Source organism: Pan troglodytes, chromosome 2 (assembly GCF_028858775.2).
Source record: "Pan troglodytes isolate AG18354 chromosome 2, NHGRI_mPanTro3-v2.0_pri, whole genome shotgun sequence".
Classification (NCBI taxonomy): Eukaryota; Metazoa; Chordata; class Mammalia; order Primates; family Hominidae; genus Pan; species Pan troglodytes.
The window spans coordinates 41,331,370-41,350,997 of record NC_086015.1 but is presented as its reverse complement, the minus strand read 5'-3'; the positions used below and the strand labels follow the sequence as shown (position 1 = coordinate 41,350,997).

General features: G+C 36.6%; 1 protein-coding gene across 18 annotated transcripts in view; it reads right to left on the bottom strand.

The window, feature by feature from the left end:
* Positions 1 to 19,628, bottom strand: part of GOLGA4 (golgin A4) — a 120,021-nt gene that overhangs the window by 23,965 nt on the left and 76,428 nt on the right. For all 18 annotated transcript variants that reach the window (XM_009445174.3, XM_054681659.1, XM_009445170.4 and 15 more), the window contains 7 exons: positions 14,603 to 18,840; positions 13,873 to 13,994; positions 13,317 to 13,447; positions 7,265 to 7,378; positions 5,280 to 5,300; positions 4,706 to 4,774; positions 2,238 to 2,313 (listed from right to left, as the gene is read on the bottom strand). In XM_009445174.3, coding sequence (XP_009443449.1) covers positions 2,238 to 2,313; positions 4,706 to 4,774; positions 5,280 to 5,300; positions 7,265 to 7,378; positions 13,317 to 13,447; positions 13,873 to 13,994; positions 14,603 to 18,840 — 4,771 coding nt within the window. The remainder of the gene's footprint in view (positions 1 to 2,237; positions 2,314 to 4,705; positions 4,775 to 5,279; positions 5,301 to 7,264; positions 7,379 to 13,316; positions 13,448 to 13,872; positions 13,995 to 14,602; positions 18,841 to 19,628) is intronic.

Below are 19,628 nucleotides of genomic sequence, written 5' to 3'. Positions count from 1 at the left end.
AAAGGCAGACACACAGGGGCTTCTAAAGAACTAGGAATGTTTTATTTTGTACTGCAAGATAGGTGCTCAATTTACTCTTTCTTTATTTTTGAGACAGAGTTGCACTCTGTTGCCCAGGCTGGAGTCCAGTGGTGTGATCTTGGCTCACTGCAACCCCAGCCTCCCAGGTTCAAGCGATTCTCCTGCCTCAGCCTCCCGAGTAGCTGAGATTACAGGTGTACACCACCATACGCGGCTAATTTTTTGTATTTTTAGTGGAGATGGGGTTTTGCCATGTTGTCCAGGCTGGTCTCAAACTCCCGGCCTCAAGTGATCCACCCACTTTGGCCTCCCAAAGTGCTGGGATTACAGGCATGAGCCACCCCACCCGGCCTCATTTTACTCTTTAAAGAGGCAGCATGACGAAGAGATTAATGTACATACTGCATCACAATGCTTGGGTTTTTAAGAGGATTAAATGAGCAGATAAGCTATATTATCCTTGAGAAATCTGAGAAAAATAATGTTTTAAAAAAGACAAAAACGTGTTTGTAAGTGTTTGGCGCTTAGTATTATGAGTTAGCTATTAAATAAATTGTATATATGTGTTCATAAATATGAGAAAAAATTAATTATGTAGGAAATTCTTACATGGAAAATAACAAGAGGAATTGACACTATTCTCTATGCACTGCTGAGTACTGATTTAGTATAGTTCTCCCATCCAAGTATTAACCAGGCCTGACCCTGCTTAACTTCTGAGATCAGATGAGATTGGGAGCATTCACGGTGGTATGGCTGTAGGCTGATTCAGTCTAGTTCTATGCTGAGATATTCAGTGACTTAGCTATAGTAAATAATCTTTGCAGCAAGAATCATCTCCGCAGTGAGCATAGGAAATTTCCAGGCTGGTTTTTACTTCTTTTTGAGGAGCTCCAGTTTGGAAAGGATCCACAGCAAGTCCTTTAATTTAGTTAAAATTTGTGTAGTATTTTACATTATTTGATAGTAATGAGAGCTTTCAAAAACACAAAAGAAGAGAATGCCAAATGGTTTTTATGTCCTCATGCTTCCCATAAGAAAGCAGAAAGGTTTACAAAACATGTAGCAAAATAAAACTATTCTTAATACAGTGAGGTAATGAAATTGAACTTTAGAGAATGGATAAGTGTTATATAAGATTATTCAATGATCTTGATTATCTCAAGGGAATTACCACATAAAGACTCAAGCTCATCTTTAAAATCCTTTGGGCCAGGTGCAGTAGCTCATGCCTGTAATCCCTGCACTTTGGGAGGCAGGTGGATCATTTTTTTTTTTTTTAGTGCAATGGCGTGGTCTTGGCTCACTGCAACCTCCACCTCCTGGGTTCAAGAGATTCCCCTGCCTCAGCCTCCCACGTAGCTGGGACTACAGGCGCATGCCACCATGCCCAGATAATGTTTTTTATTTTTAGTAGAGATGGGGTTTCACCATGTTGGCCAGGATGGTCTTGATCTCCTGACCTCATGATCTACCTGCCTCAGCCCCCCAAAGTGCTGGGATTACAGGCGTGAGCCACCACGCCCGACAGGTTACTATCTTTCTTTCCTTAAAGTCAGCTGTTAAAAGGTAAAATATATTCATTGTAAAAAACAGATTAACCACATGGAATACTATTCAGCCTCCAAACAGAAGAAAACTCTGCCATTGGAACAACGTGGATGAACCTGGAGGACATTATATTAAGTGGAATAAGCTAGGTGCAGAAAGGCAAATACCACATAATCTCACTTACATGTGGAATCTAAAAAGCTGAACTCAAGCAGGGTAAACTGGTGGTTATAAGGGACTGTGGGGGGTGGGAGATGCTGTCCAAAGGATACAAAATTTCAGTTCAATAAGGAAGAATAAGTTCAAGAGATCTATTGTAAAATACGGTTGACTACAGTTAATGTATTGTATTATTCCCCACCCAATTTATTGTATTCTTGAAAACTGTGAAAAGAGTAGATTTTAAAGTGTTCTCATCACACACACACAAAAAAGGTAGTATGTCAGGTAATGCACTTAGTTTAACCATTCCACAATGAATCTATAACTCAAAATAGCATGTTGCACACTATACATATATGCATTTGTCAATTAAGAAAAAATAAAATCATTAAAAATTTTTAAATGAGAAAAAAATATAAATTAGCAAAGACAAAAATAAAAATCATGCACAAATCCACCAATAAAAGATAACGGTTAATAACATGACACGAGATCATCCTTACCTTTGTAAGGTGTCCCCACAGTTGTTGCATATACATTCTTTTCATATTTCTTCAACCGGTCTTCTAAATTGTGAATCTAAAAATAACAAATAATCAGACCATATAAGATTCACAGGGAAACTGCATGTAAGAAAAAGAAAGATTGCTGTCACCACAAGATTTTTTAATGCTGAAGACAGAATATAGGCAAATAAAATTAAGACAAATGGTTTAGAGCAAGAATTGTTTCTGCGAAAAAAAAAAAAACTAAAACTAAAGATTTCTTAGATATGATACCAAAAGAACACAGAATAAAAGAAAAAAATACATAAATTACACTTTGCTAAAATTAGAAACTTTTGTACATCAACAGACACTATCAATGAAGTAAAAAGACAAGCTACAGAATGGGAGAAAATATTTGCAAATCAAATATCTGATAAGGGACTTGTCTCTAGTACATATAAAGAGCATTTACAACTCAACAAGACAATCCAACTAAAAAATGGACAAAGGACTTGAGTAGACATTGCTCTAAAGAAGACATATAAATGGCCAACAAGCCAATGAAAAGATGTTTCACATCACTAGTCACTGGAGAAATGCAAATTACAACCACAATGAGGTATCACTTCATATTGACTAGGATGGCAATAATAAAAAAACTTGTTGGTGAGGATATGGAGACACTGGAACTCTTAACTTTGTTGATGGTAATGTAAAATAGTACAGCCACTGTAGAAAAGTTTGGCAGTTCCTCAAAAAGTTAAACATAGAATTACTGTATGATCCAGTAATTCCACTCCTGTGTATATACCCAAAAGAACTGGAAACAGGTGTTTAAACAAAAACCTGTATATCAATGTTTTTAGTAGCACTGTTCACTATAGGCAAAAGGAAACAACCCAAATGTCCATTAACTGATGAATGGATAAACAAAATGTAGTATATCCATACGATGGTATATTATTCAGCCATAACAAGAAATTAAATACTGATATATGCTATTAAGATGGATGAATCTTGAAACATTACGCTAAGCTGAAAAAAAGCCCAACACAGGCCGGGCACGGTGGGTCATGCCTGTAATCCCAGCACTTTGGGAGGCTGAGGCAGGCGGATCATGAGGTCAGGAGATCGAAACCATCCTGGCTAACATGGTGAAACCCCGTCTCTACTAAAAATACAAAAAAATTAGCCAGGCGTGGTGGCAGGCACCTGTAGTCCCAGCTACTCAGGAGGCTGAGGCAGGAGAATGGTGTGAATCTGGGAGGCGGAGCTTGCAGTGAGCCTAGATCGTGCCACTACACTCCAGCCTGGATGACAGAGACAGACTCCATCTCAAAAAAAAAAAAAAAAAAAGCCTAACATAAAAGGTCAGGTATTGTTATTATTCCATTTATATGAAATACCCAGAATAGGCAAATCCATAGAGACAGGAAGCAGATTAGTGGTTGCTAGGTGTTATGGGGAGGAGGTAATGGGGAGTGACTGCTTAATGGGTATGGAGTTTCCTCTTGGGGTGACGAAATATTCTGGAACTGGGTAACAGTGATGGTTTCACAACACTGTAAATGAACTAAATGTCAATGAACTGTGTACTCTAAAATGATTAAAATGTTAACTTTTAAAGTGTATATTCCCACAGTAAAAATAACTAATACAAAAACTGTTATGCTAGGGCAGTTTTCAAGATTTGATCTTAAGAATTTTAAAGCAGTAATCTTGAGAATAGATGGGAAAAGCTAAATCACTAGTGAAACAAAAAAATAAAGTCACATTGGGACCTATCTTTATGAAATTTTAGAAATATTATGAAAAATTTCAAACATATTCCAAGAAAATATAGTACAATTAATGCTCATATACCCATCCATCACTCAGTTCTAACAATTATCAAGATTTTTGTCTGTATGAATTTTAAAAGAACTGGGAAAATCCCAGGAGATTTAGGCTTGAAACTTAGCCTGCTGATTTGAGCCACTATTTCTCCCAGAGTTTGGAAAAAGACTTTACTAAAGATCATATACCACATATCCTGGTATGGGTGTACTGTGCATCCTTGAAGGTGTACACACATGGTCCTATTTAAACTGACTTACATATATTGTCCATCAATAATATATGGGCAAATTAAATTAGGACAATTAAACCACTTGGAAAAAGTACCAAAGATAGATGACTATTTTCTCTCCGATAAAAGCAAAAAATAACTTCTTTGTAGAACATAAATTACTATACATTATACAATCACAAATTGTTATAAAAAATGTTAAGCATTAAAAATAATATGATACAAATGTTCTTGCTTAAATACATATGATCATGAATTTAGAGAGAAAACCTCTAGTACCTTTGGATTTGGAAATAAAATTTCCTGGGTGTAAGACTGAAAAATTTCAAAGCCAACTATTTAAAAATTAGTTGAGATCCAAGTACATATTAACGTAACTTTAGTTCAAAATAAAAGGTACCAATTAGGCCTGTACCTGTTCTCTGAACTCTTGCTCTTTCAATTTCGAATCACTGATTAAAGTCGTCTTCTGTGCTAGCTGTGTCTGAAAGAACAAAAAGTCAGATCTGAAATGCACATAGGTTTCATTATTGCCCGGACACATTTCTGCACTGCTTGGAAATTTTTGTTAAATAGTCTCTTTAAGTTTTAACTTATAACACTGAATACCCCTAAAATGCATGACTTTCAGACAAATTCAAAGAATAACTAGTCTTGGCTGGGGCCTGTAATCCTAGCACTTTGGAAAGCCGAGGCAGGGGAACTGCCTGAGCTCAGGAGTTTGAGACCAGCCTGGCCAACATGGCAAAACCCCATCTCTACTAAAAATACAAAAATTTAAAAAAAAATTAGCCGGGCGTGGTGGCACATACCTGTAGTCCCAGCTATTTGGGAGACTAAGGCATGAGAATACCTGAACTCAGGAGGCAGAGGTTGCAGTGAGCCAAGATTGCATCACTGCACTCCAGCCTGGGCAACAGCCTGGGCGACAGAGTGAGAATCTGTCTCAAAGAAAAAAAAGAAAAAAAAAAAGGAAGAACTAGTCTTACCTGTAGCTCCATAATTGTTACCTGAAAAAATGGAAAGAAAAAACATGAGTGTATACAATAATAGCTATAAGAAACAGTAAAACAAAGCAATATAAAGACATAACATAAGGAAAAAGGAAGTCAGGGTTAAGAGTCTCAAGGGAGTGGTCAGACTTGAGGTAAGGCAACTTTAAATATGTGCTTCTAAACAAATGTTCTGTTTTGTTTTACAAAATATTATACTCTAAATACATATTGCAATTTAAGATATACAGAAGCACCAGAAGATGCTCCAGAAGGATACAAACTTATGAAGAATAAAGGAGAAAAAAAAATGTTGAGTAGAAATAAAAATTAAGTTTTCTTTCTCTCTCTTTCTTTCTCTCTTTCTCTCTCTCTCTCTTTCTCTCTTTCTTTTGCTCTTCTTGTTGCCCAGGGTGGAGTGCAATGGCACGATCTCGGCTCACTGCAACCTCCTTCCCGGGTTCAAGCGATTCTCCTGCCTCAGCCTCCCAAGTAGCTGGGACCACAGGCATGCGCCACCATGCCCAGCTAATTTTTTTTTTTTTTTTGTATTTTTAGTAGAGATGGGGTTTCTCCATGTTGGTCAGGCTGGTCTCGAACTCCCGACCTCAGGTGATCCGCCCACCTCGGCCTCCCAAAGTGCTGGGATTACAGGCATGAGCTACCTCTCCCGGCCAAATTAAGGCTATTTTCTTACCTTCCTTATGACACAAGGTAAAGGACTCAGAAGTCCTTAATATTTCATAATGTTTCAATATTCTATGGCATCCTGACACAAGTTAAAATGTTACTATATGCAATATTAATACTTTGATACTAAGGAAACGCTCATGTTAGACAGTTAAATACATGTATTTTCTCAAAAGAAGTAATATATAATAGCACCTGGAATACTCAAGTCATGACTACATGACTAAATGGCAAAAAAAGAAAAAAATAAAGTAAAGAAAATTTAAACACAACTAACTTAGCTATTAAAGAAACAGAAAATGGTCCTCTCAGCTTGCTCAGTGCTTACACCTGACATATGCCTACCAAGTGACACAGAGTAGCAAAGCTCTTTATAGAGGCTCTTTCTCTGCACTGCGGGTAAGTCATCCATGTAACTGGTGGTGTAAAAAATTGTTATCTGGTAACTGACATTCTGTAACGAATCCTCTCCAGGATAAAGTCATAGTGACCACCCACTTTCCCATTACCCCCATGACTGTGCTATGAAAAGACCATCCTGGATGAGTGAGAACACTTTAGGCAGTAGAAACGTACAGTGCCAGCCTTCCCCAACTGTGGGTGTGTGCTGCTGAGGTGCACAGCAGGACAAGAAGCCATGGAGTAAACATGGTCTACCTTTCATAGTGTCAATTTTACTTAAGGATTAGGACTTTAAAAAAAAAAAAAAAGCTTAGATCTTCAGGCCAGTTCTCTTTGAATTCAGTCCAATTTTCCCACATCATTGCATTGTATTTGCATCAGGTCCACTGGCCAAAACAAAGATAGAAATTGTTTTTCTTAATGATATACAACTAAAAACACCACTTTTATGTGACTACAACTAAGGATGTATTATATAGTAGGATATAAAATTAACATGAATTTTTAGCACAAAAATCCAAAAATCTAAAAGCATCACATTTACAATGGACCATTTTTAGCTATGCTCCAGGGTTATAAGATTCACTTTCCTCTGCTATTGTTTCCATGGAAAAGATGGAGAAGCACTGGTAATAACAAAATGCCTAGGCTTTGAGGTCTAGTAGATTTGGTTTAAATCCTCACCACAACATTTATTGTGTGAGCTTGAACATTTTATTTAATCTCTTTGAACATTTAGTTTATCTGTCTATAAAACGGAGGTAAAAATCTCAAAGGGTTTTCATTAGGATTAAATGAGATAAATATGTACGTAAGTTAGTAGGCTAGTCAAATCACAGAAATGACAATGTTTTCAAGAAACATGTGCAGCAAACTCAAACTCCTCTCACATTATCATTGCCAGGGTTCTCCTCCTGCTCTAGCTTTTGCTGGTATTTCTTCTGCAGCTCCTCAAGTTGAGTCTGCAGGCCCATTACTTTTGCAGTCATTTCTTCTTCACGAGCCTTTAGGATTTAAAAAAAAAGAAAAAGAAAAAAAAAGAAGCATTAGTAAACAAACACATCAAAAAAGCACTCTGGAGAGGCAACATGGTATAGAGAAAACTACCTCTGTAGGGAAATAAACATTTAAGTTTTTGAGACACACACTACTGTTTTTATTTTAATTCATTATTGTGCTCTAAACACTTTCCTTCATGCCTCACTTTAAACTCCAAGCCCTTTCCAATGCTCATTATTCCTAGGATATCATTTTTCTCACCCTCACTCCCTCTCTCCTCATCCCAAAAAGCTCATCAAGCTGTTTATTTCCCCTTAAACTAGGGTTCCCAGGTTTAAGCAACAATTAGATATATAACAGAATTGTGATAGAACTACAATACGTATCCTGTGTTTTAAGACTTCAGCATTTTCTACATTGGAATTTGATTTCTAGAAACTAGTCATTAAAATAAAGTAGTAGGTATTTTTATACAGAGCACTACCCAACCAGATGGCAATTTACTGATCACAGAAGTTATGGGGTTTTCAGTTTTTCTCACCCTCTTTAGTTAGGCTGTGTAAATCAACAGATGGTCCTTCGTCCTAATTTGACAAGGCTGCACATCTCCTATATATTTACCCCCACCAGTTGTTCTCTGAGGTAAAATGTTCTACTAAAATCTATTTTTGAAAAAAAAAATGAGTTACTGTCCAACGTGCTGGTAATCAATGTAATGACTTCCTTTGTCTCAAACTGCAAAAAACAGACGAGGCTGAATTAGAGCAATATGAGACTTACTGATCCAATATTCCTACTTATAAAATTTGGCATACAAATTGTCCTCTCTTGTCTTGACTGCCCTGGTAAAAGGCTGTTTTCCATCCTTACATTCCTTCATTTGTCTTGGTCATTGTCATGATTTATTGTACAGGGCAACCCAGACTTCTCTTTATTCTTATAAACCCTGCAATAACCTTTGTGCTAAAATAATATTTGGAATTGGAATATTGATCTGATTTGAGTAATGAGGGCAAGTGTTTGCTGAGCAAGAGACTTAACAGGAAAAATAACCACAAACAGGTATCTGATTTAATAGACATTGACTTACCAAAAACAGAAACACCATTCTCAAAAACAAATGCAAACACAGTTAGGCCCTATGGCACAAAATAAGGCAATGAATCATACGACATTTAGAAAATCTAATTTTAAATACCACTTGTCATGAAATTTTCTTAGACTTAATTGCAAAAACAAATCCCTTTTCTCAACATAAGTACAGCAGAGATCTCTACTAGATATCCTTAGATATCTTAGATATCTTCCCACTGAGGCACACGTGAATTTGGCCTCCACCTCTAAAACACCATCAACCGAAAATTGTTGTAAATGCATCACTGCTCTCTGTCTTGGTTTGTTGACATTTCTTGTATGGCTGTGTCAATGTGGTTTAGCCTTGTTTGAAAGAATAACCTCTATAGCTACTTATTTAGTCAGGCTCAGTTTCTAATATGACAATTAGCTACGTCTGACATTTCCTTTGACATCTGTGGGATACTAATCTAAAGCAAGCCCCCCCAATAATTAGAAAAGAATCTTTGATGTGTCATTTCTAATTTAAGGAACAGTTATGTAATTTCCTTTATAAAAGCCTTCTAGTCTTATTTTAAGATTAAAAAAAAAGTATATTGTTGAAGTAAAAACACTAAGAAAAACTAAGTTGAATCTTTATGTATATACATGACAGGTTATGTTTTGAAGACTAGTTATTATGCCAAAACAAAATCACTAAAATACAGTCAATGTTAAAAAGAAACCAATTTTGTATCTAATATAGCCTTACGAGCTACTCTGCAAGTGGGACTGCTCTGAGATTGGGATTAGGCTATTTGGTAAGCACCCCTACTTGTGAGTCTCCAACTTGCAAGTCACCATGCCCTTCTCCCAAATGAATTCTTCCCTGCCTACCATGTGTCGCCTCCTTCAAATTTATCAAGTGCTCGTATGTGCCAGGCACTGGGCCAGATTCTCACGACTAGAGAAGAACAAAATCTCTTCTCCAGAGTGATGCTTATAGTCTAAGGGAGAGGACAGATTCATTAATACACTCCTACACGCATGTGTATATGACAAAAATCACATAAGTAACAAATATATATGAGTAACAAGGAACACAGATGCAATTAATTACATTTAAGAGGTTTCAAAAAAAAAAGAACAAGTGAAAAAATGACAGAAAAGTATATTCAAAAAGCTACCTTTTGAGTAGGAAAGGGAAAAAAAATAAAAAATAAGAATATATTTCATTTTTGCTTGTTTACATAATGAAACACTGGAGTATAAGAAACTAATGGTTGCTGGTGGAGGGAGAAGAGGGAGAGGACACAGAACACAGGAGGAATGGGTACAATTTTCATTATACACGTATACCGCCTCCAAGAATACTTTTTAATATTATTTTAATCTTTAAGCCATGTGAATACATTTGATTCAAAATTTTTCTAAATAAAAATTAAATTTAAAAATTTTATTTAATTTTTTTTGTTGTTTTTCTTTTGAGACAGGGCCTCACTCTGCCACCCAGGCTGAAATGCAGAGGCACGTTCATAGCTCAGTGCAGCATTGACCTCCCAAGCTCAAGCAATCCTCCTGCCTCAGCCTCCCAAAGTGTTGGGATGACAGGCATAAGCCACTGGGCGTGGCCATGCACCACACCACCCCCGCTGCCCCGACCTTTTTTTAGCCAAAAGAGAGATGGTAACGCTTGCATTAACTTATGAAGCTTGAGAATGTGACTTTAGGCACACAGAAAAGCATGTACAAAGGAAACACACAGTGAAGAACAAGCTATGGTTGAGTTTGGCTGGAACACAGACCAAACTAGACGAGGTATCACTGTGACAATGGGAAACCACTGCACATATTTAGGAGGAGAAGTAATAAATCACACCTTTGTTTCCAGACAGAAAATAACTCTGACAGACAGATGACTATGTTAGGGAAAAAGGACTGCAGTAAGGGGACTAGGTAGGACATTAATACAACAGATCGGGCCAGATGAAAAAATGGTAGCACAGACTGTGGTGGCAGCAGTGGAGTTCAGAGGAGAGGAACAAGCAACATGATTCTCAGGATGTTTCAAACCATATCCTGTGAGCCCGTTATATGTCAGGTAATTGTGCTGGGGAGAGAAGCAGATTTAATGACAAAATAGGTACATTAATATATATGTGTATGGTGTTTAGAGACACAGGAAGTGGGAATTAAAGATGTCAAAAGTTTCCAGCTTCTTCAAATGGAGGAATGGTAAGAATGTCATTCAAGGTAGAAAAATGAAAATGTCCCTGTGGTCAAACTTGCTATTAACAAATCACATAATTATTTTAATAGGTGACAAAAATGCAGCATTCTACAATGTCATCACTGAGACAAATCATCAATCTGATAATAGCTTTTAAGAAAGGGTAAAAAACACTACTACATAATACATACAAATCCCATATGAAACTCCAATCCCAGAAATTTTTAAATGGGAGAATCACAGAGAATATGGATTTGAATCAAAGCAATATGGTGTTTGCTGAGAATTGCTAATAGCCCTTTTTAGTAGTATTTGCATTTTTTAAAAAATTTCTTTGGGATAAAGTACATCTGGGGATGTCTGGATGGGGACTGGCTATTTAATTACAAAGTCAGCCCTAGTCCTAACAGTTGAAAGTCTAAGGCTACACTATTCAATACAGCAGGCACTAGCTACCCTAAAACTGTGGCTAGTGAGAACTTGAAATGTTGCTTTCCAAATTGAGATGAAATGTAAAAACACAGTGAATTTCAAAGAATTTATATGTATGTATATATTTTTAATATTGACTACATGTTGAAATGATAGTATTTTGGTTATATCGCATTGGTAGCATATATTATTAAAATTAAGTTCACCTGTTTCCTTTTTTTTTAAATGTGGCTACTAGAAAACTTTAAATTACAATATGGCTCATATTTGTGGCTTGCATTTTTTTTTTTTTTGAGACGGAGTCTCACTCTGTCGCCCAGGCTGGAGTGCAGTGGCACAATCTCGGCTCACTGCAACTTCCACCTTCCAGGTTCAAGCGATTCTCCTGCCTCATCCTCCTGAGTAGCTGGGATTACAAGCACATGCCACCACACCTGGCTAATTTTTTTTATTTTTAGTAGAGATGGAGTTTCACCATGTTGGCCAGGCTGGTCTTGAACTCCTGACTTCAGGTGATCCACCCGCCTTGGCCTCCCAAAGTGCTGGAATTACAGGCATGAGCCACCGTGCCTGGCCGGCTTGCATTATATTTCCAATGGCAGTGCTGGTCCAAGGCACAGGAAGGAACTTGGAAAAGAGTCCACGCCACTCCCTTGCCCACCCTCCACTTCCTGTCCACTTGCTGTACTACTCAAAGCCTGAAGCTTGAAGGACAATTTCATTAACTTCCCTAAAATACAGCAGATTTTTAAGGAGGAACCATGTCAAAGGGTATACGGTAACCTGTCTCTCTGTTCCCTCACCCTTCTCCCTAAAAGGTCTGTCATGACTCTAGAAAAGTCTACCATCTGCTACCCCACACATCCCAAGACAAAGAAATAGTTCACAAAAGGGAATTCTAGAGCTATGGCACAATTTACTCCCTGCAAATGAATCTCCCTGACTTAATTATCCATGATAAATAACTGCCTTCTCTAAGTTCCTTTCTTAGGAAGAAGTCTTTTTTTATAAAATGTGTAAAGCTAATGAAGAATCACTGCTCTACCACTATGTAGTTTTAGGGAAATTACTTAACTACACTGAACTGGCTTTTCCTTCTGAAAAACAAAAACAGGAAAAAAAAAAAGTAGAACTAAACTAGCTTTACTGTATCTTCCAACATTCTCTAGGAATTCAAGAAATAATACTTTTTTTTTTTCATTTAGCACATATATCCTCTATGGAAGTATAAGAAAATGTGAAATTATTTAAATCTTTTCATAATGACATAAAAAGCTCAAGAATTATAAAAGGTGGCATTTATAGGCATGTGTTATATCTTGGAATTCTAGCCATTTCAATTACATTTAAAATAATTATTAGAATCTGTTCCCGACTCAGACTTCTGCTGACATAGTCAGCTGAGGTATGATTCTTTGATTTATGAATTCTTAATCACCAAAAGATTCTTAGCATATAGTGAAATAAGGCTTAGAGCAACTACAGAATCTGTAACCCAACCAAGAACAATTTATATTGTATTACATTTGAAAACATTTTCAAATGTTAGTCCAAAGTACTAACTAGCATTTATGATTTATCTTCATGGTGTATCTTCATGGCTTATCTTATTTTGCTAATGGCAATGCATTAGTGGCATATTCTGTGAATTGCAACATGGCATTAGTAGAGTAAGTATTTTGAAATAACCTTCCACTAAATATAAAAGATTTGGCTTATGCATTCCATTTTTTCCCAGCTTTCTTCTCTTGAGACCAATCAACCTCCACATACTGGGTAGAGATAAGAGTAAAGTTGATTGTCCCTCCCAGAAAGATTCCAGCTAAGTTAAGCAGCCACATTTAAATACACACTCACTATCCCATTACTTAGACTTCACCGAAGCACAAGGTCTTGATTCTTAGTCTGGTTCCCCTCACAGTTCAGTCAGAATCTGTAAGGCAGATGGGAAAGAATCTATTCTTCCTTTTAGTATCTACTGTTGCTTCAATACTAGCAAGGGGACTGTGCTGCCTAGTTAGCAGAATCTCATCAGGAAACTACAATCCTGGCAGAAATCAACTCAACTTTATAAATCTGCATATAACAGTACTAATTTGAATAATATTGAGTCAAAAAAAAAACCCTTTTCGTTCAAAAAACACATTTGAAAAGGAAATCTTTGGCACTACCATGAAATCTATTACAGCTAAATTTCAAAAGTGAGAGAGAAGAAATAAGGTACAAACATCAAGGATTTCTTCATATCTTCTGGCTGTTCGTTTTAGATCATCATCTTTCTCGGCAATTTTTTTAAGTAACTGATTTGTCTCTTCTTGATGGCTTTCTAAAAGTTCAGCCTCCACCTCCTGGGCCTTATCTAATAAATAAAAATGGACACACACAAGAAAACACATTAGTCAAGAGCTAATATTTATATCTCAATTTCAGTAACAACTCTCATTCCAATTAATTTTGATGAAATTTAATTTTATATAAGCATTTTAAGATGTTTAATGAGACATCTAGCTCAACAGTGATCAAATGTATCCTCTCCCTGAGCAAAAGTGTCTTTACAAAGTAATTAATTAGCTAATACTTTCAGATTGTTTTACCTGCTCCCCCTCTCCTTAAGGTAAGTCACTGCCAAGCAGGGCAGGTTCCCATTAGAGAATGTTACTGGGCAAGGATTATTTCTTCCCCAGTTTAGTGACTTAATGCACTTACCACCACTGCAAAAATGATAAGCTTAAATTATAGCCTCTGCTGATATAATTGTTCCCTATGGAGCTTAATTTTACTTACTGATAGTTTCTTTTATGGTCATTTCCAGCTCTTGTTCCTTTTGTGCCAGCTGTGTATTAAACTCCCTCATCAGCTGTTTTAATGTGGAATTGTGCTTCAGTTCAAAATCTTCCTGCTCCTGTCTGAGTAATAAAAATGTACCGTTAACTGCTGCCACACAAAGAACAAGCTGCAAGGAGCTACCTGGTCTTTAAAACAGTGCATACAGTATGAGTTCATTGTATGAAAACATTTTTGAGAGAGAGAGAGAGAGAGAGAGAGAGAGAGAGAGAGAGAGTGTGTGTGTGTGTGTGTGTGTGTGTGTGTGTGTGTGTGTGTGTGTCCAGGTACATATCAACTATGATTACCTCTAAGGAGTGGTCCTGGGGACCAGAGAATTTTTGTTTTCCACTTTAATTTTTTTTTCAAAACACATCTATGTTATATAATAATAATGCTAATACTAAAAACAACAAAACAAAAAGAAAATAATTACTTGGATATGTCCCTAATAACCAGAATCTTATATGCAAGAAAAGGTTTTTCTCTCCTAAATGGACATGGAATAACACTGCCACTTGCCCTAAAATGTTTTTATTTCTCCTCATATTTAACATATTGGATTTATGTTTAATATTTTGGGTTGGTGAAACTTATCCAAATAATTTAAAATAACTATTAGGCACACAAAAAAAGGAGACTTAATTAAGAAGGACTGCCATAAAAATATTCAAGCTGAAATAAAACTTACTTGATTTTCTCTTCCCTTTCTTGATCATATTCTTTCTTTAGTATTTCCAATTCTTGCTGATGCTCCTTTCTCAACATTCGAAGGTCTTTCTGCAATCTAACAATCTCCTTGCCCAGTTTCTGTTTCTCCCGTTCTGCCCCGGCTAATTTAAACTCCAGATCATTGTGCTGGGCTTCCATGTTACTAAGCAATTTGGGTTGGACCAAATGTGATTTGGACTTTTCTTCAGTGTTTTCTTCCAAAAGTTCTGTGGGTTTATTTCTTCCATCCATCTGTTGTAAAGCCTGTAATTTTTCATATTTTGAGGTCAACTCTTCCATTTCAACTCTATGTACTTCTTTCTGTCTTACTAAGCAGGAATCCAGCTCTTTTATCTTTTGCTCCAAGATCTGACAGGTTAGTTCCTTCTCCTGGAGGGTTTTCTGGACATCGTCAAACACATTTTCCAAGTTTTGCTTTGCCTGTATGTTATTTTTACCTCCTTCTTTTTCCACATGCTGGGCTACTATCAAGGAATATTTCTTGTTTTTTTCTTCAAGCTCCTCTTGAAGATGACCTATCATAATTTGATCTTCATGTTGCTTTGCCTCAGCATGTTCTAGCTTTATTAAGAGCTCCTGGTATTGGCATCGCATTTCAAAATGAGAAGAAACTGTCTCTTCTTTTTCCTGCCCTACCCTCTGCAATAGCTTTTCTTTTTCAGTTAAGTTTCTTTGTAAAACACTGATTTTTTCTTCATATGCCTTCTGCACACAGCCTTGGGAATCTGCTTCTTCTTGTTCAGTATATGCTGCCACATTTTTTGCTGATCTGGGTACAATTAATGTTTCTGACTGTGAACTTTCCACTGACTTAAGTTTTTCTTCCAAGATGTGAACTTCCCTTTCTCTTTCCTGCAATTTTGTATTTAGCTCACTCAAATGGCTTTCTGTACCTTTTTTATACTGTTCTTCTTTCTCTTCCATTTGAGATAACAACTGCTTCTTAATGGCAGCAATTTTTTGTTCAGCTTTTCTCTTCAACTCTGCTAATTTTGCAGCACTTTCTGACTCAAGCCTGTCTTCCAATGCCTTTAACTCCTCCTCTTTGCTTTTCACACTTAAATTCACATGTTCTAATTCTTTCTTCTTAGTTTCAAGTTCAGCTTTCATGGAATAAACTTGGTTTTCAAGTGTTAAGATTTTTTCTTCAGCTTCTTTAACCCTGTTGTCCTTTTCTTCTCCTAACTCTTGAAAATGTTGAAGTTTCTGAACCAATTCTTTGTGTTCAATATCCTTTTGTTGACTGTAATTTTTAAGAACTTCATTTAAGGACTCTATTTCAATAGTTTTCTGGGTAATATGGTCCTCTAATTCCATAACTCTTGCTGTTTGAGACTTTAACTCTGTTTCTAAATTAGACTCCTTTTTCTCCATCTTGCTCTTCTTGTCTTCCATTTCACCCTTTAAACAATCAAATCTTTTATTTTGCTGATCAAGGTCTTCCTTCAATAAATTTATCTGCTCATCCTTTTCATAAGCTTCCTTTGATTTTAACTCAAGCTGGATCTGCAATTCTTTAACAGTGTTTTGATGCTGTGTAAATCTTGACTGTGCTTTCTTCTTCCATTCTGAGAATTTATTGGACCAGTCATCTACCTGCTCAAGAGCAGAAACTTTCTCTTTACTCAGAGTGTCAACTTTCAAAGATAAATCTTGCACCTGATCCAGCAATTCACATTTTTCTTCATCATACTGCTTTCTTAGTGATGAAATGGCTGCTTCTTTTTCGGATAGGCTGATGCTATTTTGAAGCTGAACATTCAAATCAGTTAGTTGTTTACTAAGACTGCTAATCTCAACTTTTTTTTCTTTAAGCTCTTCTTTCACCAATGTGACAGCATTGATGTTTTCAGATAACTCTTTCTTCAACTGTGTTATACAAGACTCCTTTTCAGAAGCAGCCTGTTGCTGATTGCCTCCTTCCTTCTGTAAGGCTTCTTTTTCTGTTACAAGACTTTCAATATCAGCCTTCATGCTCTTAATTTGATTTTCTTTTTCTTCTAACTGATGAGTAGCCTGTTGAAAAGAAATATTTAGTGTATTTTGCTCCTCTGTCAACTGTCTAAGTTGTGCTTCTAATTCAGAAACTGTGCAAGTTTTAATTAACAGTGCCTCCTTAACTTTAGTTGTACGGTGCTGACAATGAGAAATCCTAGAAAGAATGGCATTAGTTTTACTACTACTAATGTTGATTAGCTCATTTGTTTTAGCTTCTAATAAGGCTTCGGTTTTCTTACAGCAAATATCTAGCTGAATCGCTAGTTCCTCGGACAGTTTTTTAAATTCCAAGCTCTTGTCCTCTAGGCTTTTGTTACTTCTTTCATGTGAAGATTTCAAACTCTGGAATTCTTCATCTGTGGTTTTCAACTTGCTAGTCAACTCAGAAACCTTCCGCTTATCTTCTTCTGCCAGCATCTTCAGTTCAACTAGCTGCTCTTGAAGAAAAGTATTTTCCTTCAAAGACTTATTCAAGTCAACCTCCAGCTTTTCAAGATGAGCTTTCAGTTTAGTTTCATCTTGTGCAAGAGAATTCACATGGGCAGACTTCTGCTTTAACTGTTCCTGTAATTCATTTAATGTTGTATCCTGCTTAACACCTTCTTCCTTCAGCCATGTTATTTCCTTGTTCATCTCTTCTTTTTCACACCCAAATAGGAGGATCTTTTGTTTCAGTTCTGCTACCTCTTGTTCTTTTTCCTGTAATCGGATTTCATGTATTTCCTGAAGTTCTTCAGCTTGCTGATTAAGTTTCTTTTCCCAGATTGATATGACATCATTGAGTTCTCGTCGATGAACCTCAATAAGACTTTCTATTTGTTCTTTTTGGTTTGTTTCCAGTCTTGACACTGCATCACTGATTCCAGCTGAGTTAGCCTGTGCCATTTCCAGCATTTTGGCATTAAACTGTTTTTCTTTCTGACTAAGCTCTAGAGCAGTATTTTCAAGCTCTTTCTTAAGTTTGGCTTCCTGATCCAGTAATTTTTTCTTTAACGTTTCTTGCATCTCCTTTGCTTTCTGCTTAACCTTTTCCATCTTTTTTTCTTGGTTTTTAAATTTGGTTTCATATTCCTCATTCAAAATATGAATACTGTCCTCCTTGGCTGACAATTTCTTTGTGAGTATCTCAATTTCTTTCTTCTGTCCTTCTCTCATTTGTAAAATCATATTTTCCTTTTCCACCAAGATTTGCTTTGTCTGTTCCTGTTCTTTGTTACCATCTTCAAGTTTGGACTCATAGACTTGGGTTAAAGATTTTACTTTTTGCTCCATTTCACTATTTTGTTTTTCAAGTTGCTGCATTAAGTCCTGCACCTGGATTTTGTGAGCATCTAACTCAGTACAAACATCTTTGTTTTGTGCTTCAACTTCAGCAACCTGTTTGGTAAGAAGGATTCTTTCTGTTTCCAAATCCAACAACTTCTGCTGCAATTGGGCCAACTGTTCCTCATATGCTTTTGTCTGCTCATGTGTGGCACTCTGGTAAGACTGAAAAACGTCCAGCTTAGCAGATGCCTGCTGGAGTTCCCCTTCAGACCTTTTAATATCTGCCTCTAAATTTTCTACATGAGCCTGATGCTCTTTCAAATGCTTGTCCCTTTCCTTCAAGAGAAGCTCAAGTTGATTAATTTGATCTTTTAATGCCTTCTCAGTCCTCTGGATAGATACCTCGTGTTCTTTAATGATACTGTCAACTTGCTGCTGGTGATGATTTTTCTGTTCATCCATCTTGGCCTCTAATTCCTGCTTCATTTTATCTGTTTGATCTTTCAGAACAGAAAGTTCCTCTTCTAGTTTGTGACGGGCTTTTAATACTTCTGACAGTTCAGAAGATAATGATTCTAGTTCTGTTTGCTTCACATCAAGCTTTTCTAAAGTCTTTTCATTCATTTCTTCTATGTGGGCCTGGAAGATAATCTCTTTGTCTTTCAACAATGTTTCTTTTTCTTGTTCACACTTTTCCCTAAGTTTTTCCATTTCAGTCTGATATTGTTGCTTTAAGACTTGGAGTTTTTCAGTCCAAAGGGCATCCTGCTGATGCTTAAGGCTTTCCAATTCTGTCTTGTGTTTTTCAATCATGACTGTAATCTCCTTATTGTGCTTATTTTTTTCAGCTTCCAGATGAACAGCCAAATCTTTTGACTGATTTTTGTTTTCTTGTAAGCTTTTTTCCAAAGAACTTTCCAATTCAAGAATTCTCTGTTAATTAAAAACAGATGCATTTTTATTAAAGTACGTACTTGTCTACTAGCAATGATACACAGACATGATGTCTACCACCTACCTGAAGATGAAAATTATCATACCAAACACTAGAAAAGACAAAGAATCTATGCTCAATTACTAAAGGAATCATATAACAAAGAAAAGATTATGGCCAGGCACAGCCCAACAGTTTGGGAGGCCGAGGTGAGCAGATCACTTGAAGCCGGGAGTTTGAGACCCAGCCTGACCAACATGGCAAAGCCCTGTCTCTACCAAAACATACAAAAATTAGCCGGGCATGGTAGCATGCGGCTGTAGTCCCAGCTACTCGGGAGGCTGAGGTTGGGGAATCCCTTGAACCCAGGAGGCAGAGGCTGCAGTGAGCCGAGATCATGCCACTACACTCCAGCCTGGGCAACAAAGCGAGACTCTGTCTTGGAAAAAAAAAAAAAAAAAAGAAAAGAAAAGATTACATGTTTAACCCAACTCATACTTTCAGATTCTTTCTATTTACTTGGGGAACCTTTTCAGCTACCTACATTTTCAATAATACTTTAACTGGATAGTAAAAAGAAATAAACCATAAAATTGATAACAGTAACTTCTGGTAGGAAGATTGGGGTTTTTTCCAATTTTTAAGGCCTACATGGTATTTTATTATTCTCATAATTTTAGAAGAAAAAGAATGTATGATTTTTCCACCTTCAAAATTATCATTTGGAAGGTTCTTTCTTTTTTCAAAAAGAAGGAACTTACATGAATTTTAACAAAGATTACTATTA